This window comes from Acartia tonsa, chromosome 3 (assembly GCF_053477335.1).
Source record: "Acartia tonsa isolate MP-2025a chromosome 3, ASM5347733v1, whole genome shotgun sequence".
Taxonomy (NCBI): Eukaryota; Metazoa; Arthropoda; class Copepoda; order Calanoida; family Acartiidae; genus Acartia; species Acartia tonsa.
In genome coordinates, this window is record NC_137262.1 from 37,429,710 (window position 1) to 37,442,922 (window position 13,213).

Here is a 13,213-nt window from a genome sequence, read left to right on the forward strand (position 1 = left end):
GTAATGCATAGATTCAACAAAGTTGGCCATATCTCTAGCTAAATCTGTAAACATTAAATTCTTCGCCACATTGTTATAAAAATCACGCCAAGATTGTTTAGAAATATGACCAGGATGCATAAGTCTAAACAACCGTAATTTCTCATTAAAGAACACATCCACATTCTGACCACTCTTTTGTTTCAGGGCGTAGAAGAATTCAGTAGCCGATTCTGTATCTGCAAACGGTATCACCAACCTCCTTATCAACAGGTAATAACCTAAAGCACTCAGGGAGGCATTAGCCTCCGGAGTAATAAGCCTCCCCATTTTCTTTCCCTTGTACTCAAAAATCCTATTGTACAACATATCCTTGAAAAGCATGGGATCCTCCAATTTTGCGAACCGAGCAACCCTCCACAAGGACAAAAAATAATCCTCAAAATCAATATTTCCTTCCCAAAATGGAGCGTCCCGCACAAAATCACTGTCCCACTTGACACCCCTTACCAGACAAAACTCCTTAAACTGTCCCTCTACAGTCTGCTGACTGACACTGCCGCCGGCCACCTTTTTATAGGCCTTAAGCACTTCAGCCCTTTCCTCAATTAATGGAAATATATCCAACAATTGATTCTCATATTCGGTCAGACAACTCTCACGAACATTCATCCAATTTCCATTCCCAACAGGACCCAAAAACTCAATCTGCGAAAACTTCAAATGTCCAGGAGCACTTTTCACCCTTTTAGCCTCAAAATTTGTAGAATCCAATTTAGCCTCCACACTCAAACGATTAATGAAAGATGTATTAAACGAATCATCTCCCGTCGCTTTGACTGCAGATACACTAGCCCCCATACTTGTCTCATACAAAAAACCGCTAATATCTCCATCCGCTGGCAATTGCGCCACCTTTTTCTTAATAGTAGCCAAATCAACATCATAACCTAACTTCTTATGCTCATCAGAATTCTTGAATTCTTTCACCTTATTCTCCAGCCGTTTATTCGCCGCCGTTAACTTATCCACCTGACCTTTGACAGTCGTATGCTCCTTTAACATTGCCCTAACATATTTTTTTATGCTTTCAGGCACAACGTCATTCTCCACCTCGCCCAACGCCGACTCCACATTCTCCACCTGAAATATAAATCAAGTTAGAAATATAAAAATTAAAACAAAACTGTGAAAAAATCCGAGATAAAAAAATATCTCAAAAAGTGATTGACTTCAAATTAAACACCACTTCCCCCACCCTTAACTCAGCAGCAGGTCTAAATAACACGTAGCACAATAACTGTCTCTGAAGTAGCAGGATGACTGTCTGTCTAATTAATACAAAGGTATTAATTAGCTGTATAACTCTGAAGTAGCAGGATGACTGTCTGTCTAATTAATACAAAGGTATTAATTAGCTGTATAACTCTGAAGTAGCAGGATGACTGTCTGTCTAATTAATACAAAGGTATTAATTAGCTGTATAACTCTGAAGTAGCAGGATGACTGTCTGTCTAATTAATACAAAGGTATTAATTAGCTGTATAACTCTGAAGTAGCAGGATGACTGTCTAATTAATACAAAGGTATTAATTAGCTATATAACTCGGAAGTAGCTGGATGGCCGTCTGTCTAATTATCAGGACACCAAGCAACAGGATGACTGACTGTTTAATTAATACAATGTATTAATTAACTATGCACTTTGAAGGGGTAGAATATTTGCCTATGCAAACTAGCTAAAGTAGTAGAATGTCTGTAAATAGCTGTATTGGTCTTAATAAAGACTCGAACCCAAACCAGATAATGTTCTGTGTTAGGACTCTCAATATCAACTGACTAACTAAATAAATGTTCTCTTAAAAGTTCTCTTAAATGTGCTCTTAACTTTTACAGAGCAATAAAGAGTAAATGATGTTTCTACTTTTAAGCCAAAACTTAAAACTGAACTATACTACAGCAATGACTTAAATATGTTGCAAATTTCTACGTAATACAATTATTATTAAAATGTTATGCATACCATTAGAAATATCATAAGCACTAGTTTTTGGATATATAACAACCATTCCTGTGCTACCTATAGTAAAGGACTTTTGGAAAAACCGGTTTTTAATGCATAATTTGTTACAATAATCAATTTTAAATATTTAAAAAACATAAATGTCCCATAACAGGTTTTCCAAATATATAAAGCATTTATAAAAAAAACTCATTTCTTTTGAAACAACCTGTACATTTCACCAAAATACAAAAGTATCAACTAAGGATCTTGGTCTAGAGAAGCAGCGCTGCCAAAAATGTGGCGTAAATCTGTCAAAAATACAGAAAAAATATGTGGAAATTAAAAATGTTTGGCTGCGGGACAAATTTTCTGCGGCTTCAAATATTTAAAATGATTGCTTGGGGCTCAAAATGTTTACTCAAAAAAGTACAAAAAAAATTTTGGTAGTTATCATTGAAAAATATTTAAAAAGAAACATAAAATTTCTTAAGAACTTGCCTTAGAGATTATACTATTTTTAGGAGAATCTACACACAAAATCAGACCTTTATCTTCTATTGCAGTTGAGAAATTAATGACGAAGTTCAACCTGTACCACTTTTGATTCCGGTGACGTCATAAAAATGAGGGATTCTCCACCTCTTTTTAAAGGTTTTTTTCCTACTTCTCCTCTTATCTCCCTCATTTTTATGATGTCACAGGAATTAAAAGTGGTACAAAAGTGCTACAAATTGGGCATCGTCAAATTAATCAATAATGTGTAAAGTATTTTTAAAACAATAATCTCAAAGATTTGTTTTAGAAACTAATCAAAATAGTTATATGGCACCATATCATAAACAGCTTTAAGCAGATATTAAAATGAAAAATTAAAATATTAAAACCAGTTTTTTAAGACCCAAACGGTCGGTTCTATTCTAGCGGATATTAATCGGTTTCGAGGCTATACTGGAAAAGTATTTTACCGTTTAGCTAAAAATATTAAACGTAGTTGGCAAATAGAATTATTTTATTTTTTTATTCTTCGCTGTTTTAAATGCGCACTGAATGATTACATTTATGAATGTTGGGCCTAACTTAGTAACTTAGTGTAAAGGGGCCTTTTAATTCATAGTTATTAGGACATCTAATAATATTATCAACATAGATATTTAGATAGTTGTTATGTATCATATTTACAAAGAAGCTGTATTTCTGTATGTACATTAAGATCTCGGTAACCAATATGTTGCACGTTTTAGGCTAGGAAAATGAAGGGATAGGTCAACTTCCATGAAATAAAAAAATATTCCCTCTTTTAACTCATTTCTTCCCGTTTCATTCTAATGGATGTATTACTTGGATCTTACACTAAATTTTTATTTTCTCTAAGAAAGGTAAAAATACAGCGGGCTAAAATAACGCTTCCCCGCTTCTACCTCCATTACCCCATCCACTCTCCTCCCAAAAGATGAACGAGCTGACCAATACGGGAATTCCATGTTAGCAACCTACATTTCACCTGTCACAATATCCACGTATTTCCTATATTCGTTATCCTTTAATTTTAACAAGCGGTTGATATGTAATTTCCAATTGTAAAAATGTTTTACTCACTTACTTTAAATTATGAATTTACAAGTTAAGTTTCTTTAATTATATTTGTAAACTTTTTGAGGTATTTAAGGTTTCTCCTTGTAAAATATATTTTGTAATGCAAAGCATGTTCTATAAAGTTTAGCATCAGTTGTCTATGTCCAGGTTTGCAGCTATAGATTTATGGATAATAATATAATTCTAATATTTAAAATATGTAATTTTTAAGTTAAGGTCAAATCTAGCAAAATATGATTTGTTGATATCTTAGAAATAGTTTTTCACGTTTGGTTTTGAAACCTATTTATATCTGCTAGATTAGAAACGGTTCTGAGCCATACTGAAAAATTATGTATCGTTTCACATTGTAAATAATATTCCACAAGAATAAAAGTCATAAGAATAATACCAGTTTTGTTGGACAGAGCCTTAAACCTCTTGCGGTGAACAAAACTGTAATCTTTGTTCTTATTTTACTATCCGCGGGAACCTTTCCTATGTAAAAACTGAAGGAAAAGTATGTGTATAATTATGAGATTGTACTACATGTATAAATATCAGACAAACAAGAAATAAATGAGTGGACAATACAAGGATTTTGTATCCAACAGAGCATAGCAAATAGTACATTAACCATTAAGTACCAACAGCAAAGAAGAACTATCTTTGCCAAGAACACCCAGATCCCAACTGTCTCAGCTACGTTCAGGATAAAGTTTATATCTGAACAGAGAACACCTTCATAGTCAGAATAAACAGGGATCCCAACAAAATTGTGACAAAGCCCAAATTGTATTAAAATTGTATCAAAAATGACCCATGTGACGTAATAAAATGAGAGGAGAAGTGGGAAAGAAAACCCTTAAAAAAGAGATGGATAATTCCTCATTTTTATTGCGTCACATGGATCATTTTTGACACAATCTTAACACAATTTGGGCTTTGTCAAGATTGTGTTAGACACATGTTCAAACTATCAGGAATTATATACCACTGAACATATTGTTTGACTGTGTACAGAACCCCACGTCATTAAATGTGAAAAACCTTTGGAGAAAACCCGCCGAGACAGCAAGATTCTTTGGGCTGTCCGTCAGAAACGATGATGATCCGGGATGAGTAGGACATGGGCAACAAGAAGCAGATTCTATACAATTGTATAGACGCTTCGCTATTCAAATACCATCGGTCAATAAAAAGATTTTGACTTTCAGTCAAAATTAAAACTTGTCGGACATATTTCCGAGCATTATTAAAAGAGTAGCTCCGCTATTAAAATGAAGTCCAGTCAATAACTAGATGTCGCGTGACTTCCCGTCAGAATAAAAAGATGTCGGTCATACGGATTTTCAGAATTTTACATACAAGGGCGTTTTCACGATTCTGCTAAACTATGTAGAAATTATTGTAGCATATATTTGATTGTACAATCGCTATGTTTCAGTAACTAAATGATCTAAGGGGGAAAGGGGGGGAGGGGGGTAAAAAAATCGCTACTAAAAGATAGTGGAAATAACATAATGAAATGATAGCTCAAAACCACCACAAGAGCAATAGATATACCCTGAAAAGCAAAACCTCATAACTTCAGTGTTTAGGGAGATTTGAAGTTTCGGACAGTCAGACAGACATCGTTAGACAAATCATTAAAGTAAAATAATAGAAAGGGCACGAGCTATATGTAACTTTACCCACGTTGACCCTGTTGCGACTTTCAATTGGGTCTTTGAATATCAACCAATAGTGTCGAAATTATAAACACAGCCAAGTCGCTACAAAAATGGAGAAAGAAATTTGATAGCAGACGAAAAAAGGTCCACATCACTTGTTAAAGGTAGTTGTCTGGTTTATACATCTATGCCTATACATTTATTGACAATGGTACAGCCGATTTGGACAAGCAGTATCTGAGATCTTTAGCTACAGATAAACAACTTTACTACTTTACAATATAAAATAGGTCTCACCTTCTATGCTAAAATCAAAGCAACTAATATGAATGTATATTATATCACAGAACATTTAGCTGTTTTATAGAGATACCATAATTTTTGTTTGTAAATTGCATAATTTGTTTAATTATCAATAAACATACAAAACAATAATACTCATAAATTAACTAGGATAACATTATCGTTACATTGCGAATCCTAAACTCTAAACTTAAGGACAAAAAAACATAAGTAAAGGACCTTTATTTTATATCCTTTGTTAAGTTTTCTCAAATAGGCATAACCGGTATGACAATTTAATAGTCTCATTTGTAAGCTTTGTAGCTCCCTATCATCCTTTTTGAAATCTTTATTATGACGTAGTCTTTACAAATACTTAAAGAAGGGTTGACAAGAGTAGTATTACCAAACTGATAGACCTACACAGACAGACCCTAAGACATATAGTAGCTACTTTATTTATAAAAAGAATAATTAGCCTACAAACTTGATCATACCTATTATGTCTGTCGATGTATGCAGGTTTTTAAAATGTGAAGCTTTTCTACAATTATTGTGAGTTTATGATTTTTTACGTAAGGTATAACTTTTATTTTTCTTTAGATATGGTTGAATCCTCCTACATATTTCAAATCTTATTATTTTGATGATAAGACACGATTTGGAAAACAAAGTTACTAACACATTAACTCAGTATATAAAGCATAATTTTTATGGAACATTGGAACACGGCTTGTAAATATTTATATAATCACAGCGGGACAAAGTTCTTAAAAATCAGCCATGTGACGTCATAGAAATGAGTGATTATACGTCTCTTTTTTACGGGTTTTCTTTCACATTTCTCCTCTCATCTTCCTCATTTTTATGACATCACATGGCTGATTTTTGAGACACTTTGTCCCGCTACCTATAATCTTTCTTTGCTATTATGAATGTTATCATCTTTGTTCTTATCTATCTATATGTATGTCCAATGAACTATCTATCTACCTACTTACTAATTAGAGTAGACTAATAAATAATTTGACAAAAAGACTGAACAATTTTACTGCTTGTATCCTAGATGATATTAAATAAATTTAGAACTGATGGGCACACTGTTGATGTTGACGCAAATATCAGGCAAATATTATCGGCATATTATGTCAGTTTTAACTTTTTTGTTTTAGCAGACAAAATAAAAAAAAAACTCTTATTTGTCAGTATTTAATGGAAAAAAAATATTTCACGTAACACTAATCTAATAATGACAGTTAAAATATTAATCCCCCCCCCCCCCAAATAATAATCTATTCCTATAATTATCGAGTATCACCAAAAAACATTTAATATATGTATTTCAAAACAAATCAGCTTGCTTTTTTGACATTTCTTAAACTATAGTGTATGATTCACCTTCAAAAAAGCTTCGCTCTTCGTTTCACCCCACATTTTATTGAGATTGATACTCCAGCCCCTTTGCCCTCCTTAAAAAAAGTTGGAACGTACTCGTATGTAACTATCTTTTTCAAACAAAAGGAATAATAATACCGAGAAAAAAATAATAATTAAAAAAAGTCATGACTCAAATACACACTTAATGTCTGTCTAATTATCCGTCTGTCTTTCAAAGGATAAATGCTATCATTGTCTTCTAGGTGTTTAGGTCATGATTGTTAGGTAGTGGATCTACTCTATAACTTATTATGTATGTCTGTTTAGCTTTCTAGAAGAAAGTAGTTAAAAGTAAATATTGCAAGCCAAAAATATGTAATGATATCATACCTATTAGCTTATTTGAAAAAGAGAATTATTAAGAAATATTTAAAGTCACTAGGTTTTTTCTCAATACTAAAAGTATCAGCTAGAAACTTTTTTTAACTTTATTTTTTACCTGCCTTTGTATGGATGTTGTCATACAATACTTTGTTTTTATGAGTCTTTGTTTTGATACTGTTTTCAAAGTGAGTTATATATTAGTACTCCTTGTTTAGGGAGAAACCTTCACGATCAGAAAAAAGTAGACATATCTTTTTAAGAAGCCTTATTAATTACATTTTTCTCATCCAGGCATAATTTACGGGAAGACGAACGAAGATAGTAAAAGAATATATCAATTTTCAATTGTAATTCAGATTTTTTAATAGCCAGATAATGTTTCCCTTTCTCGTAGACTGTGGACATTTGAAATTATAGAGTACCCTCAATTTAAAAAAATTAAATTATGTTTAAAATTTATTTTGCCTCCTTTAATAATGTAAATACTACAATAAACATTAAACCAATAACAATAAATATCTAATCATATTTTCATAGCAGTTTTTTATTTCAATTCCATTTTCTAGCTCAGAAGTCTAAAAAAATAAAAAAAAAAGTTAATCCTAATTCGAATAACAAATATATCCTATAATTTTTTTTGGTCTTTAGCCTAAAATATTGATAACTGCTAAAACTTTTGTGAATAGCTTCAAATAGGTCTCGGGATGGTTTTGGGCTATTTTAAGAGTTTTTGGATGGTTGTAGGCTATTTTCTGCCCTTCCTTACCCTTTCAAAAAAGAGCCCCTTAATACTACGGGTGCATCCGCTAGTTATATATAAAATCTAGCTTACTTGTTTTTGTTTGATTTAAGTTGCAATATTTTCTTAAGGATATGATTTGGTTTTTAGCTGTTATAAAATTGAAGAAATCCCCCCCCCCCAAAAAAAAAAAATAGCCCAAGGTCCCATCCCTTAATTCAATAATTAATTTTGTATGCAATAAAAGTCCCCAAAGTTTTTAAGCCAACAAATAATAATAAATGTGTATGCAACCCTGTGTTAGTAGCGCAGCATACCTCTCAATATTTACCAGGCATCTCGGAGATATCCTTCATATAGGCCGGGCCCTCCTCCGCAGAGTACTCGTAGTCCATCTCGTTCCACTTGCCGACGCCACCCTCCTTGCCCACCAGCCAGTACGTGTCCAGCCGACCCTTCCCCTTCACGTCCACCAGGCCACGGTGCTCGGTACGGAATCTAGATAGATAGATAGATAGATAGATAGATAGATAGATAGATAGATAGATAGATAGATAGATAGATAGATAGATAGATAGATAGATAGATAGATAGATAGATAGATAGATAGATAGATAGATAGATAGATAGATAGATAGATAGATAGATAGATAGATAGATAGATAGATAGATAGATAGATAGATAGATAGATAGATAGACAGATAGATAGATAGATAGATAGATAGATAGATAGATAGATAGATAGATAGATAGATAGATAGATAGATAGATAGATAGATAGATAGATAGATAGATAGATAGATAGATAGATAGATAGATAGATAGATAGATAGATAGATAGATAGATAGATAGATAGATAGATAGATAGATAGATAGATAGATAGATAGATAGATAGATAGATAGATAGATAGATAGATAGATAGATAGATAGATAGATAAATAGATAGATATATAGATAGATCTGTTTAAAAGAAAACATTAAGTCCTGTATAGAAAAAGTACAAAGTAAACCAACTTTTCAATGCTGATCTAAATTTACTTTGTAAGTTTGTTCATTCTAAAATTTTCTGAATTACTTAAAAGTTAGGAAGATGGTTGGGCGACGGCCGTATACATATTTGGCCGGATGTCCTGCTGATTTCTAATACCCGATCTCCGGTATCCGGCCAGTTATTGATGTAGCATAAAAAATTATTTTATTATTTTGATCCTATTTTTAAGCAATTAATCTCATGATCTATTACTAACATTTTACTTACATCTATTTTCTTTGGTAAAACTCAAATATTGTACCAAGAATTCAAGAAATAATGCTTGTTTGTTAACAGGAATTATTGTTGTTTAATATGAAAGATTATAATGCCGGATTAAATGCCCAACCCTAGTTAGCAATATGATTGTATTTGGCTTACAGCTGCCTGGCTTTTTACTGTATAATTACTTACTGTTCTTACTCATACAAATATATAATAATTGCTGCGCTACTTATGAAGATAATTATCCTAGTATGTATATGAATCTTAACACGAAACTAATCAATTATCTTATGTGAAAATTTATGAATTACAAAAAATTGTGATAATTAATATGTTAAATAAATATTAGAACAATAACTTCAATTAGATTTAAATTTTGGAGTTAGCGCAGGAATATGTCAATGGCAGATAAATTAAGCCTTCTCTAAATTTAAAAAGAATTTGATTTCTAATTAATTAAATCTTCAGTGGGCGTTAGAGTTCCGTATCCCATTACAAGTGGATGATGTCCTTGGTTTCTCTAGATGAAATTGTATGAGAAAAATATAACGGAAATAGTTCTAAAATAGAAAAATTTAAATACAAAAAATCCACTAAATTTATCCTTATACCTATCCCTATGAATAAAAAATAACTATTGTGTACCATATGTTCATCAAAATCAAAAGTTCTTTCTTTAGATTTTTAGAAGCGAAGCTACACAATTGTTTTGTAAACCAAGGGGGGAGGGGTTAAGAGAAGTAAGAAATGAGGGGGAGTCATTTACTTTTAGTTAGGGGCGATTTCTCTGGGGTGGATGGTTCTACTCTCCCCAAAAATAGTTATAAACCATCCCATGACCTATTAAAGCTTCTCTTTTAAGGATAGTCAAATTGGTTAAGTGGTTAGAAAGATCCTTTGGTTAGACAAACAGACACAGATCCGGTTAATTTTATTTAAAGATATTAAAAAGTAAAAGGTTTAAGCTACTTTTCATATAAAAGCTTCATTACAGTTCAAAGCTATTTCATCAACTTATTCCATCCATGCAAAGTTGCGCTACTTACGAATATTGTCACCCTTGTTTGTTTAACCTTGTAATCAACCTTAATGATTAAAAAAAACTCTTTTCAGCCATTTGTTCATTTATTATTTACTATGCATAAATTATGAATAAACAAGGAAAATGTCCTTAACTAACACAAATGAATAAATATTATCCATATAAAAAAGAACAGGATGTCTATGTCTGTTTGTAACGAACCAATATAAATCTACTTTACAGTATAGCTTCTCATAGATCATGGGAGGGTTTTAATGGAGGGTATCTCCAACATCCCAAAAGATATAACCCCATGAAAAAAAACCTCACATAAATTTGTATCTTTTTAAATAAGAATTGAAGCGGGAGGGTCGTCTTCAACCCACTCTTTTCCCTAAAGTGCCCCTAGAGGCATAGCAGCTAGGAATGTCTATTATAAAAGCAGCCAAAAAGATAAGTAGCAGAATGGTTGTCTATGACCTAAAAGTGGCATCTAAGCTAAAAGTTATACATCTATCTAACAAAGCAACATAGTGAATATAATTTTCGTTAATATACTTGTATTGACTGACGGATTAAACTAAGTTTTAGAACGACTGCGATTCTAATAAATAAAGTAGATTCATGGATTGATGGATGAATGAATAGTTAAAATATAAAAATAATTTCTTTTTGACCAAGCAAATATTCCCTTGATAACTTGATACATATATTGCATCATTATAGATATCTTAAAGGACAGACAAAAACAAATCTAAGTGTCAAATACTATTTTTTTCTGCTCACATATCTTTCTCTTTATTCATGATAAGGACATTCTCATATTTATGTTGTACTTAGTTTTTATCAAATATATCTATTCATGTAATGTGTATTGAATATCAAGGATATCCTTATACTAAAGTAACAGGATGTCTGTGTGTCTATGTATCTGTGTGTCTGTACCGAAGGATCTCGCTAACCGCTGAACCGATCGGGTTCTCCTTAACAGGGTAGCTTCTCATAAGTCCCGGGAAGGTTTATAACTATTTTCTTGGAGGGTGGCACAACCCTAACCCCCCCAAAATGAAAAATACCTCCCCCCCCAAAAAAAATAAGAAATTAAGTTATCAAATTCGACTTCCCTCTTCTCAAGTGCCCCTAGATGCCTCTAGAGGCGTAGCCGCTAGTACTTTCATATAGCAAAGCTTCTAGCATAACAATTTAGTTTTTAGCTAAATATATAGGTTAAGTTTGAACTTAATTTTAGATGAGGGCAAGTTTGTTCCATTATAGCTGAGAACCGGTTCTAATCCTGCGGATAATGATCAGTTAGTTCTCTGCAAAACTAAAAAATCATGTATAGCATCGTATAACAGACAATTTCCCACCTATATTAAATAAAAATCCTATTAACATCGACGGAAAACTGTTTGTATAAATACGATGCGATAAAAAAGTATTATGTATAAATTATAGATTAAATCAAGTTTGTTTCTTATTCAAGTTATCTTTTTTATAACTATACAAAACTTACAGTAGAAAAAAAATTAGCGTAAAAAGAATTTATTCTAATAACAAATTACAACAGTAAAAAATAGATGATTATATAGTTGCTTTCTACCTTAATCCTTTTATTTATATGAGGACAGAACATAAAATGTATTTAATTCATAATCAAAATGGTAAAACCTCTCATACAAAGATAGTGATCTTTTTTTAATCTCTCGCCCAATTTTTTTGAATTAAAGTATTTTTAATGCAAATTTTAGGTTGGGTTAAGTAGAATTCATGAAAGACAAGAATAGTTAAAACATAAAACCTGACCAGTGTCATGCTTTTATTGAGCTTCCCTAAATTGGAAAACTCAATTGATAAAAGTGTAACATGTGAGATAGTTTGGGGTTGTAGTGTTGGTACTCTGTTCATATAAGGTAATTTTATCGCATAAAGTGTATTTAATTCATAATAAGCTTTATAAATATTATTTCTGACTACACTATTAACGCATATTCATGACCATTGAGTACATGGGCGTACGCAACAGGGGTGTCGACACCACTCTTGAAATTATAAAAGATTATTCATGGTTCACACCTCCTGTCATAACTCTGTTCTAACCAATCGATATATAATTACTTGGATGTTGCACCTGATTTCCATGTACTCAAATTAAGTGATACTCCAGCTGGCTAAAATAACGATACCTCCCATCCAGCCCCTTTACCCCTTTCCTTCCTACTTGATGGAAAAATGGCCAATAAATTAGGTCCATATTAGCAATCTGAATAGACGACAAATTTTCGACAGTCGTTAATATAATCACGTATTTTACATATATTTTATAAAGTAGAGATGGCTGACATAATATCGATTCGATATATCCGACTGTTAAATGACATTGGCTCAAATCCTATACAGTTTTTAAGGCTAGCCTAGAAGTTAGGATTGCTTAATTCATACAAATTTCTTTATATCTCTATCTAAGGCTAAGGAAACTCCAAAATAGCTTATGATTTTTTTTTGTATTTGGCCATAGACGTCCAAAGGTGGAGGTAAAGGGGTGTTTATCCTACTCAAATCATAGAACCCCGTCATTTTACCCTCCTAACATTTAAAAAATACATTAGATTTCTTCACCCAAACCTTGGAAACCTATCATTTTACCCCTCTTAAAATCAAAAGCTTAAACGTCGATAAATTTTGGCCTATTAAATTCTACATATAGAGAAGCTACGCTACTAAAAAAGGACAGTTTTAATTGGAAGGCACATAACATAACAGAATATGTGACCGAACTTATTTTAATTAGACAACCAAGATATGGCCACAAAAAAGAGAGACAATATTCTAGAGCGGTAACGTACTATGCCAAAAAATATTTCTTTACAAAGTACATGCTCTAATAATATTTTTTTATCCTAACTTAAAAAATAGTAAGGT

The 13,213-nt window shown here is 32.2% G+C and overlaps 1 protein-coding gene across 5 annotated transcripts in view; it reads right to left on the reverse strand.

Annotated features, from left to right (window-relative positions):
* Positions 1-7,715: 7,715 nt before the first annotated feature.
* LOC145314044 (uncharacterized) overlaps positions 7,716-13,213 on the reverse strand; it is a 117,028-nt gene continuing 111,530 nt past the window's right edge. For 4 of the 5 annotated variants that reach the window (XM_080153780.1, XM_080153777.1, XM_080153779.1 and 1 more), the window contains 2 exons: positions 8,329-8,509; positions 7,716-7,847 (listed from right to left, as the gene is read on the reverse strand). In XM_080153780.1, coding sequence (XP_080009906.1) covers positions 8,332-8,509 — 178 coding nt within the window. In that variant the 3' untranslated portion in view covers positions 7,716-7,847; positions 8,329-8,331. The remainder of the gene's footprint in view (positions 7,848-8,328; positions 8,510-13,213) is intronic. The other variant, XM_080153778.1, reaches the window with a different exon arrangement.